A 17322-nucleotide genomic window follows, 5' to 3' on the forward strand; every position below is an offset into this window, starting at 1 on the left:
TACGGTTGGTAGAAAGGAGAATTATGTTTGATACAAAGGAGATTTGAACTCCAGCTGTGTAAAGTGTTGTTTTCCATTTAAGCTGTGGGACCGTTGAATAGTCTCCCACAAGAATTTGTTTTAAAAAGCACTTAATAAACAATATTAACAATGTTATAATGGGTATTGGAGAACAGCGCTCGCCGGTATGTAATAATGGTATTAAAAATTAAAAAGGGATAAGAGCCAGTGCACACCACATGCAGTCCAGTGCATTTTTTTTTTTCTACATAAAATATGCATGGAAAGTAGATTATAGAAAATCTTCCGGGGGTGAAGTGGTTAAAATAGAATTGAAAGTTTTGTTCTGATTTCTTGTCAACATTTAAGTGGTTGTAAATGGCGGTGTAGTGATGAAGGTGGATCATTATGAAATCCATGATTATCATTATCATCAACACATGTTGTCACGAGGACATGAAGTTGCTATTAGAGATGTAATACTGTCATTATAATGTGTATGAAGACATGAAAACTGCTAAAGTGATTCTTTGCTCTGTGAAAGTGCTTTTATACTTATTTATTGGTAATATGAACATGAGGATATTTATTTGGATTTGTTAATATTGTTTATACCAAACTATAATAATAAATCCAAAAAAATATCCTCATGTTCAAATTACCAATATACCAATATATAAGTATAAAAGCACTTTCACAGTGCAAATAATCACTTTAGCAGTTTTTCATGTCTTCATACACATTATGATGATATCTCCAATGGTTACCTATAACAATAATAAAATATACAGTTGTGCTCAAAAGTTTACATACCCTGGCAGAATTTATGATTTCTTGGCCATTTTTCAGAGAATATGAATGATAACACAAAAACTTTTCTTTCACTCATGGTTAGTGTTTGGCTAAAGCCATTTATTTTTAATCAACTGTGTTTACTCTTTTTAAATCATAATGGCAACAGAAACTACCCAAATGACCCCGATCAAAACTTTACATACCCCAGTTCTTAACCACTAGCCAACCAGCCGCCGCAGTTATACTGCGGCAGGTGGGCTCGGCTGGGCAAATCGCCGTAGCTGTACGTCGCTCCTTAAAGACGTAACAGCAGGCGCGCGCACGTGTCCCCGGAGACGATTCGCGTGCCCGGCAGGCGCGATGACCGCCAGGCACTCGCGATCGCCCGTGGCAGAGCAAGAACCGGATCTGTGTGTGTAAACACACAGATCCCGGTTGTCTCAGGGGAGAGGAGACGGATCGTCTGTTCATGCTAAGTATGAGCACCGATCTCTCTCCTCCTCTAGTCAGTCCCATCCCCCCTACAGTTAGAACACACCTAGGGAACACAGTTAACCCCTTGATCGCCCCCCCAGTGCTAACCCCTTCCCTGCCAGTGACATTTATACAGTAATCAATGGCTATTTTTAAACGTAGATCGCCGCCATTACTAGTAAAAAAATATATATATATAACAAAAATGACATAAATCTATCCCCTATTTTGTAGACGCTACAAAGTTGATAACTTTTGCGCAAACCAATCAATATACCCTTATTGCGATTTTTTTTACCAAAAATATGTTGAAGAATGCATATTGGCCTAAACTGAGGAAAAAAATTGTTTTTGTTTTTTTTAAATTTGGGATATTTATTATAGCAAAAACTACAAAATATTGCATTTTTTGCAAAATTGTCGCTCTTTTTTTTTTATAGCGCAAAAAATAAAAACCGCAGAGGTAATCAAATACCACCAAAAGACAGCTCTATTTGTGGGGAAAAAAGGACATACATTTTGTTTGGGTACAACATTGCACGACCGCGCAATTGTCAGTTAAAGTGACGCAGTGCCGTATCGCAGAAAATGGCTTGGTCAGGAAGGGGGCAAATCCTTCCGGGGCTGAATTGGTTAATACTGTGTATTTCCCCCTTTAACATCTATGACAGCTTGAAGTCTTTTGTAGTATTTGTGGATGAAGCTCTTTATCTTCTCAGATGGTAAATCTGCCCATTCCTCTTGGTAAAAAGCCTCCAGTTCCTGTAAATTCTTGGACTGTCTTGTATGAACTGCACATTTGAGATCTCCCCAGAGTGGCTCGATGATATTGAGGTCAGGAGACTGAGATGGCCACGCCAGAACCTTCACTTTATTCTGCTGTAGCCAATGACAGGTCGACTTGGCCTTGTGTTTTGGATCATTGTCATGTTGGAATGTCCAAGTATGTCCCATGCGCAGCTTTCTGGCTGATGAATGCAAATGTTCCTCCAGTATTTTTTGATAACATACTGCATTTATCTTGCCATCAATTTTGACCAAATTTCTTGTGCCTTTGTAGCTCACACATCCCCAAAACATCAGCGATCCACCTCCGTGTTTCACAGTAGGAATGGTGTACCTTTCATCATAGGCCTTGTTGACTCCTCTCCAAATGATGCGTTAATGGTTCTGGCCAAAAAAGCTCACTTCTGGTCTCATCACTCCAAATGACTTTGTGCTAGAAGGTTTGAGGCTTGTCTCTGTGCTGTTTGGTGTATTGTAAGCGAGGTACTTTGTGGCATTTGCATAATAATGGCTTTCTTCTGGCAACTCGACCATGCAACCCATCTTTCTTCAAGTGCCTCCTTATTGTGCATCTTGAAACAGCCACACCACATGTTTTCAGAGAGTCCTGTATTTCACCTGAAGTTATTTGTTGTTTTTTCTTTGCATCCCGAACTATTTTCCTGGCAGTTGTGGCTAAAATTTTAGTTGGTCTAACTTTGGTTTCAACAGAACCCCTCATTTTCCACTTCTTGATTAGAGTTTGAACACTGCTTATTGGCATTCTCAATTCCTTGGATATCTTTTTATATCCCTTTCCTGTTTTATACAGTTCAACTACTTTTTCCCGCAGATCCTTTGACAATTCTTTTGCTTTCCCCAAGACTCAGAATCCAGAAACGTCAGTGCAGCACTGGATGAAAGATGCAAGGGTCTGTCAGGAGTCCAGAAACTCATTGACCTTTTATACACACGCACTAATTACAAGCAAACAGATCACAGGTGAGGATGGTTATCTTTAATAGCCATTCAAACCCCTTTGTGTCAACTTGTGTGAATGTTATCAGGCCAAAATCATTTATGTAAACTTTTGATCAGGGTCATTTGGGTAGTTTCTGTTGAGGTTATGATTTAAAAAGAGTAAACACAGTTGATTGATAATAAATGGCTTCAGCCAAACACTAACCACGAGTGAAAGAAAAGTTTTTGTGTTATCATTCATATTCTCTGAAAAATAGCCAAGAAATCATAAATTCTGCCAGGGTATGTAAACTTGTGAGCACAACTGTATATGCGTTAGGATGCCCTGAGCCCTTGGTGGCTGCCCCAGGTCCCTGTTGCTGCGATCACTGAAATCATAGCAGCATCTCTCCCCACCACTTGCCAGCTGTCTCAACAGTTAGACAGTATGTTTCAGATCTGAGGAAAGCTCCTCTGCACAGTATGATGGCATGGGCATGGGGTGTGCCTATTCTGGGGCTCAGCAACCCGTTGGAACATGGAGGAGGGGTGGTGGGGGCAGTGTTTAGTGGAACTGATGGGCTGTATTTTCCTACTGCAGCAACAGAAAGCTGAATTCTCCTGCTCTAACTCCTGCTGGCATTCAGCTGCCACAGGAGGAAAATACAGCTCATTGGTTCTACTAAATGCTGCTCCAACCACCCCTCCTCTCTAGGTTCCTCTTACTTCTGCTGCCCAGCTTCCCCTGTAATTCCTTGACCCCCCCCCCCCCCCGCAGCACTGCGGCTCCACTCCTCTCTCGCTGGCTGCTGCAGGATGGAGAGCAAGGGAAGGGAGGGAAGGGTCCAGTAAATATGTCATTTACCAGCCCCTTACTTTTGTGAATGAACACAGTGAGTGATTGGTACCGATCATTCACTATCTTCATTCATAACTGAAGCATAGTAAACTATGTTTACTATGCTGCTGTTTGTGAATGAACGGGAAGACAGCGCAGAGCTCTTCCTGTTCATGCAATATGTGTACCTGAAGCTGCAGAGATGCAGATTGAGGATTGTGTCTTCAATCACTTTCTCTGTGTCAAAAGTGAGTTTGTATAGACCCCTGATATTCCACCAGAAGCCCCCCAACTGGGCTACTAAATTAAAAAAAAAGGAATAAAAAATAGAATTGTAAAACAAAACAAAAACTGACACCGTCCACTGCTCTACTGACACCGTCCACTGCTCTACTGACATCGTCCATTGCTCTTCTGACACCGTCTATTGCTCTACTGACACCATCAACTGCCCTACTGACACAGTCCACTGCTCTACTGACACCGTCCATTGCTCTAGTGACGCTGTCAACCAGTGCCGGGACAAGGTCATCCGGTGCCCAGGGCGTAGGTGAAAAACTGCGCCCCCCCCGTGAAAAGCTACAGCGCCTACAGACGATGGGATCTATACTAATGCATCAGTGACAGTGCATTAACCCCCTTCCTGCTGCATATTACCAATACCATTGCTAATTAAGCAAACTCCCCTCAGAGACTGCAGACATGATACAAGAGATCAATGCAGTCTCACCAGTGCCCATCAAATGCAGCCTACCGCTGTGCCCATCAATGCCGCCTCACTATGCCCATAATTGCAGCCTCAATGTGCCCATAATCGCAGCATCTGTGACCATAATCGCAGCCTCTCTGTGCCCATAGTTTCAGCCTCTCTCTTTGTGCCCAAAATCGCAGCCTCTGTGCCCACAATTGCAGCCTCTTTGTGCCCATATTTTCAGCCTCTCTCTTTGTGCCCATAATCGCAGCCTCTGTGCCCATAATTGCAGCCTCTCTGTGCCCATAGTTTCAGCCTCTCTCTCTCTGTGCCCATAATCGCAGCCTCTGTGACCATAATCGCAGCCTCTGTGACCATAATTGCAGCCTGTGTGACCATATGACCATAATTGCAGCCTCTCTGTGACCAAAATTGCAGCCTCTGTGAACATAATTGTAGCCTCTCTGTGCCCATAATCGCAGCCTCTCTGTGCCCATGATTGCAGCCTCTCTGTGCCCATAATCGTAGCCTCTGTGACCATAATCGCAGCCTCTCTTTGCCCATAGTTTCAGCCTCTCTCTTTGTGCCCAAAATCGCAGCCTCTGTGCCCACAATCGCAGCCTCTCTGTGCCCATAGTTTCAGCCTCTCTCTTTGTGCCCATAATCGCAGCCTCTGTGCCCACAATCGCAGCCTCTCTGTGCCCATAGTTTCAGCCTCTCTCTCTCTGTGCCCATAATCGCAGCCTCTGTGACCATAATCGCAGCCTCTGTGACCATAATTGCAACCTGTGTGACCATATGACCATAATTGCAGCCTCTCTGTGACCATAATTGCAGCCTCTGTGACCATAATTGCAGCCTCTCTGTGCCCATAATCGCAGCCTCTCTGTGCCCATAATCGCAGCCTCTGTGCCCACAATTGCAGCTTCTGTGACCATAATCGCAGCCTCTGTGCCCATAATTGCAGCCTCTCTGTGACCATAATCGCAGTCTCTGTGCCCATAATTGCAGCCTCTCTGTGACCATAATCGCAGTCTCTGTGCCCATAATTGCAGCCTCTCTGTGCCCATAATCGCAGCCTCTGTGCCCATAATTGCAGCCCCTGTGCCCATAATCGCAGCCTCTGTGACCATAATTGCAGCCTCTCTCTCTGTGCCCATAATTGCAGCCCCTGTGCCCATAATAGCAGCCTGTGTGACCATAATTGCAGCCTCTCTCTCTGTGACCATATTTTCAGCCTCACTTTGCCTATGAATGCAGACTCACCATAGCCTGCCTGGATGGATCACACAGCCGACATCTCCTGCAGCGCTGTGTGTCACACAGCTGGGTCTGTGTGTTCAGCTGCATAACAAGGTCCCGCCCCCCTAGACTGGCTCGTGTGATAGGCGGAACACTGGTTCAATCTGCTACCACATGAGCCAGTCTAGGGGGGCGGGTCCTTTTTACGGCGCCACCGAACACACACACAGACCCAGCTGTGTGACACACAGCGCTCCCGGCGCTGTGTGTCAAACAAGAGGAGGAGGTGGGAGGGGAGCGCTGCAGCCATAGATCAAAGCGGTCTGTAGCGTGGCCTCTACTGCACCCCCCTTCCTCCAGTAAATGGTCCTGCCCAGGGCATCCGTCCCTTCTGCCCACCCCTTGTACCGGCCCTGCTGTCAACTTCCCTACTGACACCGTCAACTGCCCTACTGACACCGTCAACTGCCCTACTGACGCAGTCCACTGCTCTACTGACACTGTCCACTGCTCTACTGACACCGTCCACTGCTCTACTGACACCGTCCACTGCTCTACTGACACCGTCCATTGCTCTAGAGACACCGTCCACTGCTCTACTGACACCGTCAACTGCCCTACTGACACCGTCAACTGCCCTATTGACACCGTCAACTGCCCTACTGACACCGTCCACTGCTCTACTGACACTGTCCACTGCTCTACTGACGCCAACCACTGCTCTACTGACACAGTCCACTGTTCTACTGACACCAACCACTGCTCTGCTGACTGACACTGTCAACTTTTAAAATAGGGTAAGTTAATATGTTTACAGTGACATTTGTTTTATTCTATTTTTCTATGTTTTCCTTGCTATTTAGTTAGGCCTTGCTGGGTAATTTCTTTAAAAAAAAACACCAAGCCCTGGTGATTTTTGAGTTCTTTCATGTTGTCTAGGTAGATTGCCATCTCTCAAAGGTTGCCTACCCCTGTTTTAGGGTATTTAGAAGATTTTGGAGAAACTGTCCACATTTTGTCATACTATACCTCACCGATTCTTTTGAATTACCCTCTCAATATGTAAATAAAGATAACTCTTTAGCCATTCGGAGTATATTGGCACACGGTGGAACCAGCGGGTGGTAGTAGGGCCTCAGGTCACCGGGGGCCCAAAAGCTTAAAGCTACACCTCTGAATGGACTTTATGTGAATTATGATGCATTGAATTTGGTTTATTTATATTAATCATTTATGGTTGATTGATTTTTTTTTTCTGTTTATATTTAAACATGAGGTAATAGAAAGCACCCATATAGGGTAGCACTCTTCATATATACTTTATTACTATATGAGTAATGGCATTCCCAGAAGAGCATGGATTATCAGAATAACATCCAAACATTTATGGAAGTGATCATATCACAGCTTGTGTTCAATCATGATCACAAGTCTGAGGAATTGTCCAGCCTGGCCCCAAATTAGCACCATTTTATTGCTGTAATGTGATCGCTTCAATATACAGTATTTTTGGACATTACTCTGATGAACCCCCCCCCCCCCCCCCGGGCCGCATTCACCCCTCCACGGTCCCGCCGCACTCGCTCCTCCACAATCCCGCCGCACTCACTCCTCCACGGTCCCCCTGCATTCAGCCCTCCATGGTCCCCCTGAACTTAGCCCTCCACAGTCCCCCCGCATTTAGTCTCTCCACAGCTTTCTTGGCTTCTCCTCCCAGCTAACCTGATCCACCGCCTGTCCTGATTGTCCGGGAGGAGAAGACGGAATATTGATTCACTAGTGTCACAAGTGGGTGATTCGGGGTGCAGTGCTCTGTGCCCTGAGCCCAACCTTTTTCAAGCCAATTAGAGCCTTAGGCTCTAATCATGTGGCTTGGAAAATAAAAATCATCGAAACCTACGAGTCCGGTGCCCGCATGCATCCCCGCATGCAAACTAGGGGGTGGTGCCCCTGCGCCCCTTATGGACTGTCCACTCCTGATTCATGGTGTCCTGGCGATATATGCTTTACTTTGTGTTGACAATGGTTCCAGGGCCGGCACCAGCATATAGGTGGCTTAGGGTGCCAGGATTGGCGGTGAGAGGGCAGGTAAAATCCATAACCCTGGTCTCCGGTAAGGGAAGAGCAGTGGTGCTCCTGCTGGATGATCCGACATCTGGGAGGAAAAGAAGGGGTTGTCATCAGTACTAGGCAAGTGTGTGATCTTGTTCAATTATGTAGCGTGGGAGCTATAGGAGCTGTCCTCCCCCATGCTTATAACAACAAACCCCCCTCCCTCCGCCTCCTTCTTCCCCCAGGCTGTTTCCGCCAATCTCCTCAGCACCCGCCACTGGTTCCTGTAGTAGAGGACAAGTAGCATGTAGTGCTCTGTGCTGCAGCCCAGTCAGCAGAAGCTGTCTGACAGTCTCACCTTCCTCATTGACTGGGGGGGGGTCAGCATGCTCACCCGACTTTACAACATTAAGAAGGTAAACCGCGTATGCGGGGCCTGAGCTGGGAACATAACACAGGGGCCACTGCCCTTGCGATCCGCAGTGGGTGTCAGTGTAATGTTAATGACACCCCAAATGCAGTGCGTTTGCCTGCGCCAGATCGCATGATACAAAAGACCATGCAAAATTCACCTTCGCCCGAGTAGACAAAAATCCTTATAACGGCCCTGAACGGTTCCCTGGTGGTGAAATTTTACTTTACTTTCTGGGCCACAAGTAAGCAGCATTTCTGCATACAAATTAGTTGTAACCACATTTTATACAGCATTTCTGAGCTCTAGCAGGCAGGGGTTGGAAATCTGATGTAATACACTGCACAGCACAGAGAAGGAAGCTGAGTGTAATCTTAGACCTGAGTGAAGGGAATGGACACACCCCCTCTATAAAGTCTCATAGGGAAACATGCACAGCTGAGACTCAGTCACCTTCTGTGTGCTGGGGGGGTGGGGGAATTCTGTGGTGTCGGCATAACTTGTCAGTAGTGACTCATGTTGATAGTAAAGGAAAGAGAGAGCTGGTAGACACCACACTAAGTGCTTTGGATAGAGGCAAGTTCACACTATAGACGGATATGCTTTGTTCATTTTTCATTTCAGAGGGGTTTTCTTTTCCATTTTGGATAGAGTGGAGAAGGATTAGAATAGGATTTTATTGCTATCTGGGTTCCTGTTAAGTAGATTCACCCTCTCAATTTTTCCTGTTTACCGTTATCACTGAGAGTGAAAGTAAAATAGAATCATAAATGTTGGGTGGTCACCAGAACAGGAATAGAGAAGAAATCTTCCAATAGGAACATTAGTTCTGGTGATAACGGGGGATCCCTACAAATTTAAGGGATTTCCTTTTTTGTTTTGGCTATGGGGCAGGTAGTGAAAGGAAATACTCCCAATGGGACAAAGATGGCAAAAAATCTCCACTATACGATTCTGCAGTACACCCTGACTTACTGGATTCAATACAGGATGATTATCTACTTTTACCATCCCTGAGGAGGATTACCATTGTAGCAATCATCATTCCTGCAGGCACAGTTCATTTGTCTGTTTCAAAGACTCTTCAGAATTTATTTATTGTAACAATCGGTCCGTTAGCCTGACAGCGAGTTTGGATGTGGATTTTTCTGTCTACTAAGATTGCAAATCCTTTCTCATGACAGAGAGGACCTCCATACACTCTATGATGTCTGCAGGCAATGTGATTGACTTGCTTGCATTCATTTTGCTGTGCATAGGTTAGTATAGACAGTAACTTACATGCTATAATGAGTTTCAAGGTTCACCATAATAACTTGCTATTGCTCTCAGAGAACATTTATGCTATGTTGTCAATGAACGAACATTCATGTTTCCTAGATAATTATGCAATTCTATATCTGTGTGTGGGTTGGGATTTAATCGTTTCATGAGTTTATTTAAAAACATAAGAGAGCAAATCTAGACAGCTGCTAAAAGTGGATCTCAACGTAACCCCTTGGCGCCAATGTAGCACAAATATGCGGCCCCATTGGGCTGGGCTTTTCTCCATGGGGTCACATACTGGGTGTCACAGTGGTGTAGTGGCTCACACTTTCACCTAGCAGCAAAAGGGTTGCTGGTTCATATCCCAACCACGACACCACCTGTCTGGAGTTTGCATGCCAGAGATGCCAACTCCCGGCAGCGTTTCTTACTGACAAAACATGGGACATTTACTGACGGAGCACATTTTTTTACTGGCAAATTACAAAACTTTTATTGAAAACTAACACAGTGAATATGTAAACAATATGAACATGATATGGAAACACTGACAATACCTATAATAAAGTAATTTGCTTGATTTACACTTAAAAAGTCAACAAAGCATGAAATTATCAGCCCCTGATATTTACTGGCAGTTGTAAAAAAATCACTGATTTTTACAAACTGTCAGTAAATTTACTGGCGGTTGGCAACCCTGTTGCATGCTCTCCCTGTGCGGATTTCCTCTGGGTACTCCGGTTTCCTCCCACACTCCAAAGACATTTTAGTAGGTTAATTAGATCCTGTCTAAATTGGCCCTATTATGAATGTGAGTTAGGGACCTTAGTGTAAGCTCCTTGAGGGTAGGAACTGATGTACAATGTATATGTAAAAGCGCTGTGTAAATTGACAGAACTATATAATTACCTGAAATAATAACATTCACATATCTCCCTTTGTGCTGGAAGCAAGCCATGCAGCACGCTCCCAGCACAGAGCCCAGGATCCAGAACATCTGATTCCAGGTCACCTGATTGTTGTGATAGCTTTTGATTGACTATCAGTCCTCATGCACATGGACGTTTTAAAAAACGAGCTGTAAAGCTAGGTTCGACGCCTGGAAAAAACGGCGTTAAAAACGCGATTTTTACCGCGTTTTGCATTAGCGGTTTTGCGCGTTTTTCCGCGTTTTTCCGCGTTAGCGCTAAGTAGCGTTTTTCAATGAAAAACACATCTCTCAGCTATATACACTCCCAAATTTCCCACAATGCCACAGAAACCAAAGAAAACATGTTAATGAGCATGTGTCGGTGCCATTTTGGTAGGAGAGAGAGAGAGGAGAGAGTGTTTCAGAGTGTTTCAGAGTTTTCAGTATATTTCAGTATTTTTCAGTATTTTTCTGAGAAATATGGATCCTGTCATGCAAAAGATCGATGAGGCAATCCTTCTGATTGTGTTGCGGAGGCAGAGGAGAATGAGACAGGAGGAGGAGAGAAGCAGCAGACGTCGATTTTGGGTGCATCCAATGGTATCCAATCGGTTTTCTACGGGGTACTTTGGCAATATTTATTCCCAACTGCGCTCATATCCAACAAAGTTCTTCAACTTTACAAGGATGTCAGTGCCGCTCTTTGATGACCTGTTGGAGAGGCTCAGGCCAAGGCTCACAAGGATGGCCACTGTGATGCGTAGCTCTGTGTCACCGGAGGAACGGATGCTAGTGACACTCAGGTAAGTGAATACACATATGGGAGGAGGGGCTAGGGTTACGGTTAGGGGTTAGGGTTTCGGGTTAGGGGTTAGGGTTAGGGGTTAGGAGTTAGGGGTTAGGGTTAGGGGTTAGGGTTAGGGGTTAGGGGTTAGGATTAGGGGTTAGGGTTAGGGATTAGGGGTTAGGGTTAGGGGTTAGGATTAGGGGTTAGGGTTAGGGGTTAGGGTTAGGGTTAGGAGTTAGGGGTTAGGGTTAGGGGTTAGGATTAGGGGTTAGGAGTTAGGGTTAGGGGTTAGGGTTAGGGGTTAGGGGTTAGGATTAGGGGTTAGGGTTAGGGGTTAGGGTTAGGGGTTAGGGTTAGGGGTTAGGATTAGGGGTTAGGATTAGGGGTTAGGGTTAGGGTTAGGGGTTAGGGTTAGGATTAGCGGTTAGGGGTTAGGGTTAGGGTTAAGATTAGGGGTTAGGGTTAGGCTTAGGAGTTAGGAGTTAGGGTTAGGGGTTAGGGGTTAGGAGTTAGGGTTAGGGGTTAGGGGTTAGGGTTAGGGGTTAGGGGTTAGGAGTTACGGTTAGGAGTTAGGGTTAGGGGTTAGGGTTAGGAGTTAGGGTTAGGGGTTAGGGGTTAGGATTAGGGGTTAGGGTTAGGAGTTAGGGTTAGGGGTTAGGATTAGGATTAGGAGTTAGGGGTTAGGGTTAGGAGTTAGGGTTAGGGGTTAGGGTTAGGAGTTAGGGTTAGGATTAGGAGTTAGGAGTTAGGGGTTAGGGTTAGGAGTTAGGGTTAGGGGTTAGGGGTTAGGGTTAGGGTTAGGGGTTAGGATTAGGGGTTAGGGTTAGGGGTTAGGGTTAGGGTTAGGGGTTAGGCTTAGGAGTTAGGAGTTAGGGTTAGGGGTTAGGGTTAGGAGATAGGGTTAGGTTTAAGGGTAGGGTTAGGACTTATGTTTATGCTTTACTCTTTCAATAACTAAATTTATTATGTTATCTTAGGTTCCTTGCCACGGGACAAAGTTATGCCTCCTTGCATCACTACTTCCTCCTTGGCCTCTCAACGGTCTCAAAAATAATAAAGGAAACATGTGTGGCAATATGGGAGGAATTGCATAACGTTGTAATGCCAGAGCCAACCGAAGACATCTGGGAATCAGTTGTGGACACTTTTTGGGAAAAAACTCAGTTCCCAAATTGTATAGGAGCCCTTGATGGGAAACACATCAGGGTGAAGAAGCCTCCCCACTCTGGATCTTCATATTTTAATTACAAAAAATATTTTTCGGTGGTCCTCCTGGCATTGTCCGATGCACACCTCAAATTTCTGTTTGTAGATGTGGGAGCATATGGAAGCCAAGGTGATGCCCGCATATTCCGCGAGTCGGCCTTCGGACGTCGTCTACATGAGGGACGACTCAATATTCCTGAAAGCAGGCCTCTACCCTGCACTGAAGAACCCAGCTTGCCATTAGTCATGGTGGCAGATGAGGCCTTTGGACTGGCTGAAAATCTAATGAGGCCATACAGTGGCACTGGTCTCAGCCGACAACAAAAAATTTTCAATTATCGGCTCAGCCGTGCACGCCGTGTTGTTGAATGTGCATTCGGGGTGTGCACGGCCAAATGGCGAGTTTTGCTGACATGTATGCAATTGGATGTTGACAACGCCATTCAAGTCGCCCTGGCATGCTGCGTTCTGCACAATTTTCTGCGGGACAGTGACAGAAATAATGTTGAACAGGAGCCCATTAGACAACTTCAGAGGGTTCAATTTATGGACTTGCGTTCAACTGCACGTGTCATGAGCATTCGAAACCAATTTGCAGAATTTTTTGAAACACCTGATGGAGAGGTATCATGGCAGAATGATTATGTCTAAAAAATATTTGCAATACATCTACCTTTGCTGTCTTGTGTTTTTTGAAATAAAGCATTTCAAAATTTAAGTTTGTTATTTTTTGGTCCATTTGTCAACGATTGTTCTACAAGTCAATTTGACTCTGCCTTCGGGGTAAGCCTAGGCTAAGCCCAAAAAAGAGCAAGCTTACGCTTGTCCGAAGGCAGAGTACGATAGAGTCCTTTGCACTCTGCCTTCAGGGCAAGCAGAGTGCAAAGGAGTGCTGTTGTGCATCATATAAAAGACTTTTCAAAAAAAATAAAAAATTAAATAAAGGATTGGGATCACAACTGGTATTTCAAGAAAAAAAAGATTTTATTTTGTGATTACAAATGGTGATAGGTGGTGGTGGATGGTTGATTGCATTGGGGATGTGGGGATTGGGGACGGGGTAACGGTTGGGCCTGGCGATCACTCCCAAAATCTTGCTGGTAGCGGGGTAGAGGGTATGAGGGCTGAAAATGGGAGGTGGAAGGTGGACAATCAGCATACGCTTGCAGGCTATGGTATGAGGTCTGGGACGGCATAGGTGGTGGTTGGCGTGGAGGAGGGGGCTGATAGTGAGAGTGGGGTGCTAGCACTGCTGAGGTCCCAGGGGCCATTGGGGGATCATGAGAAACATTATATGGATCGCATGGAGGTGGCCCGCCACTCAATTTTGCATGTCTGTATTGCATTGCAATACCGTACATGCGATCCATACAAAGTTTCTCTTGGTCTCCCCCAATGTCCTCCAGGATGTGGTAAAGGCTGCGGCAGAAGTAGGCGCGTGGGTTATTGGGGTCTAAAAAGGCATCCATACTGCGCCTCTCCTGCCGCACTTCCTGCAGCAGTGCTAGCACCCTGTCATCAGCCTCGGGATTATAGCCGCCCCTCGCCTGACGTCCACGGCCACGAACACCGCCACGACCGCGCTGCTCTCCACTTTGTAAACTGGCAGGAGACGGTGTTTCCACAGCCCTCGATTCCTGCAAAAGAACAAAAATGTTTACATTGACATGTACATGGACAGACAGACAATGAGATAGAAAGGCAGACCGAAGCAGTTACCTCATCTGTGCCCTCAACAACTCCCTCGCTGATCGGTCGTGGAGATCCAGAGGTGGTCATTGGACTGTTTGGTCTCTGAAGCTCTGTATCTTCCTCATCCACCTCTCCAAGTCTAAAATTTGAAGTTGTCCTGCAAACAATACAAATTGTATAAACGATTACTGCGATTACCCCTAACCCTAACTCCTAACCCTAACCCCTAACTCCTAACCCTAACCCCTAACCCTAACCCCTAAGCCTAACCCTAACTCCTAACCCTAACCCCTAACCCTAACCCCTAAGCCTAACCCTAACCCCTAACCCTAACTCCTAACCCTAACTCCTAACCCTAACCCTAACTCCTAACCCTAACCCCTAACCCTAACTCCTAACCCTAACCCCTAACCCTAACCCCTAAGCCTAACCCTAACTCCTAACCCTAACCCCTAACCCTAACCCCTAAGCCTAACCCTAACCCTAACCCCTAACCCTAACTCCTAACCCCTAACCCTAACTCCTAACCCTAACCCCTAACCCTAACCCCTAACCCTAACTCCTAACCCTAACCCCTAACCCCTAACCCTAACTCCTAACCCTAACCCCTAACCCCCTAACCCTAACCCCTAACCCTAACCCCTAAGCCTAACCCTAACCCCTAACCCTAACTCCTAACCCTAACTCCTAACCCTAACCCCTAACCCTAACTCCTAACCCTAACCCCTAACCCCCTAACCCTAACTCCTAACCCTAACCCCTAAGCCTAACCCTAACCCCTAACCCTAACTCCTAACCCTAACTCCTAACCCTAACCCCTAACCCTAACTCCTAACCCTAACCCCTAACCCTAACTCCTAACCCTAACTCCTAACCCTAACCCCCAACCCTAACTCCTAACCCTAACCCTAACTCCTAACCCTAACCCCTAACCCTAACCCCTAACCCTAACTCCTAACCCTAACCCCTAACCCTAACCCCTAAGCCTAACCCCTAACCCTAACTCCTAACCCCTAACCCTAACTCCTAACCCTAACCCCTAACCCTAACTCCTAACCCTAACTCCTAACCCTAACCCCTAACCCTAACCCCTAACCCTAACTCCTAACCCTAACCCCTAACCCTAACCCCTAACCCCCTAACCCTAACTCCTAACCCTAACCCCTAACCCTAACCCCTAAGCCTAACCCTAACTCCTAACCCTAACCCCTAACCCCTAAGCCTAACCCTAACTCCTAACCCCTAAGCCTAACCCCTAAGCCTAACCCTAACCCCTAACCCTAACTCCTAACCCCTAACCCTAACTCCTAACCCTAACCCCCTAACCCTAACTCCTAACCCCTAACCCTAACCCTAACCCCCTAACCCTAACTCCTAACCCTAACCCCTAACCCTAACTCCTAACCCTAACCCCTAACCCCCTAACCCCAACCCTAACCCCTAACTCCTAACCCTAACCCCTAACCCTAACTTACGGTCTGGTATGGCTCTGCATATTTTGCCTGAGGAATTGGAGATTGGTGTGGTAAACGTGCTTTTTTTTGGTTGGCGCTGGTGCTCCGCTACGTGCCGCCTTGTCTTCGTCCGTGAGGTCCCTCCTGACACGGTCACGTAGGGACTTCCAGCGCCGCTGCATAATTTTACCTAAAATAACATGGAAAACAAAGGGTTAAATATGCAATCTTCATTTACATTACACACAAACAGATCATGCATTCAAGGAAAATAGACTTACTTATCTCCTTTCTTTCAGAATTTCTGATTTGTTCCCAGCCAGGGGTAATCGCAGCACATACAGTGGGTGCCGCCGATATTGTGTCAATCTCGCCTCTGTTAGCGGCGAGATTGACACCTGCGAGCCCCGTCGCAGGAGCCAGCGCTGAGCTCTGTCGCTCATTCATTGTTTTATTTCCTCTGGATTCCTGCCTAAATCACTTTCACCGCTAGGTGTCGTACGTGCCTTGTTTTCTGTTTGGCTTTTATGCCCCCTTTGTCTCATGACGATGCATCTCGTGGGTCATCACACTACTACTGTGTCAAATGAAGGACGTGTGAAGGTGGACCAGCGGCTGCGTGCCAGCCTTTAATGCCCAGTGTCCAGAGTTCGATTCCCCAGTTAATTTTTTTTTATTGTCTTTTTTTTAATAGAGTATATTCGAGTACAGTACTGTATGTATAGTATTGGATACGTGTTACTGTATGTTTTAAATGTCTAATAATATATGCTTATTAAATAGAGTATTGTAAATGCAACTGTATGCAAATCATGTCTGCACAGATGTTTTTACTGTACAGTATCTTATCAAATATCTCAATGCTGTTTCAGGGTCCTTTCATATAGTACATGCACCAAGCATTTCAGTATGGGCTGTATTACAGCACAGAACCCCCATGATCCCGGCCTGCAGACGGTGGGGAAATGACGTGCAGGATTGTTTCCCTACTGTACAGTACAGTATAGTACAGTACCTGTACTCCTGCAGCCCTCCTTCGCTAGCTGAAGTCAGCATTGCACCCTGGCCGGGGGGGGGGACTCTGCACGGACCAATTAAAGTGTGTCTGCTCCATGCTCTTACACAACTGCTGCCCAGCCCGTTCACTGTACAGTACTGTACAGTACATGTGTGTCGCTCCGCGCTCATGCACCCTTCAGCCGGCGTGGGACGCCATTCGGCAACACTACAGTATGAATTATGGTCTTTGTAGTTCTGCCATGCAGTGACGTGTTCATGGTCTTTGTGGTGGAAGGGGCAGTTACCCTGTACAATACTGTATTTGCTACAAGAAGTTATCACTGTCTTGTAAAAGCAGCCTAACCTACTGTAAGCCAGCGAGAAAACTGAATGTTTTTTTATTTTTATTTTTGTCTTCTCAAAACCTAATACTGTATAAACTAAGAGTACAGTACTGTACAGTACGTCCCAGTGCCTCTTGGATGCTTTTTTTTCCTTCGTCACAGGCATAGAACAAATCAAGACAGGCCGATCAACAGCTGAAGGCACGATACATCTCCGCCCCATAACTGTATCTATTTTCCCGTAGAAATTTGCAACTTGCATTCCAATACACTGTACAGTACACGTGATGTACAGTACAACTGGCAGATACAGTACAGTAAGCAAGAGTTTGAATCTACTGTCAATCGGAAACCTTCTGGCTTTTAAAAGAATCATGGCGTGTTGGGAGACCGATGTCTGGGAGGTGCACATACTGTACAGTACTGTACAGTACA

General features: G+C 45.8%; 2 protein-coding genes across 2 annotated transcripts in view; both read right to left on the minus strand.

Annotated features, from left to right (window-relative positions):
- Positions 1-17322, minus strand: part of ADAMTS12 (ADAM metallopeptidase with thrombospondin type 1 motif 12) — an 808982-nt gene that overhangs the window by 326421 nt on the left and 465239 nt on the right. The window lies entirely within an intron of this gene.
- LOC141142168 (uncharacterized) lies at positions 13364-16487 on the minus strand. The gene is made up of 4 exons (XM_073629271.1): positions 15826-16487; positions 15566-15734; positions 14118-14247; positions 13364-14035 (listed from the first exon to the last, which is right to left on the minus strand). Exons 1-4 carry the CDS (start codon positions 15989-15991, stop codon positions 13394-13396), a joined length of 1107 nt encoding a protein of 368 aa, XP_073485372.1. The 5' UTR covers positions 15992-16487; the 3' UTR covers positions 13364-13393.

The sequence above is a fragment of the Aquarana catesbeiana genome, linkage group LG01 (genome assembly GCF_042186555.1).
Source record: "Aquarana catesbeiana isolate 2022-GZ linkage group LG01, ASM4218655v1, whole genome shotgun sequence".
Classification (NCBI taxonomy): Eukaryota; Metazoa; Chordata; class Amphibia; order Anura; family Ranidae; genus Aquarana; species Aquarana catesbeiana.

Excerpts from the sequence above, each read along its gene's own strand:
- LOC141142168 (XM_073629271.1), bottom strand. The coding sequence starts at position 15,991 with ATGAATGAGCGACAGAGCTCAGCGCTGGCTCCTGCGACGGGGCTCGCA. Across the intron at positions 15,735-15,825 it reads TTCTGAAAGAAAGGAGATAA|GTAAAATTATGCAGCGGCGC; the intron begins GTAAGTCTATTT and ends ATGTTATTTTAG. Across the intron at positions 14,036-14,117 it reads TTGTTGAGGGCACAGATGAG|GAATCGAGGGCTGTGGAAAC; the intron begins GTAACTGCTTCG and ends GTTCTTTTGCAG.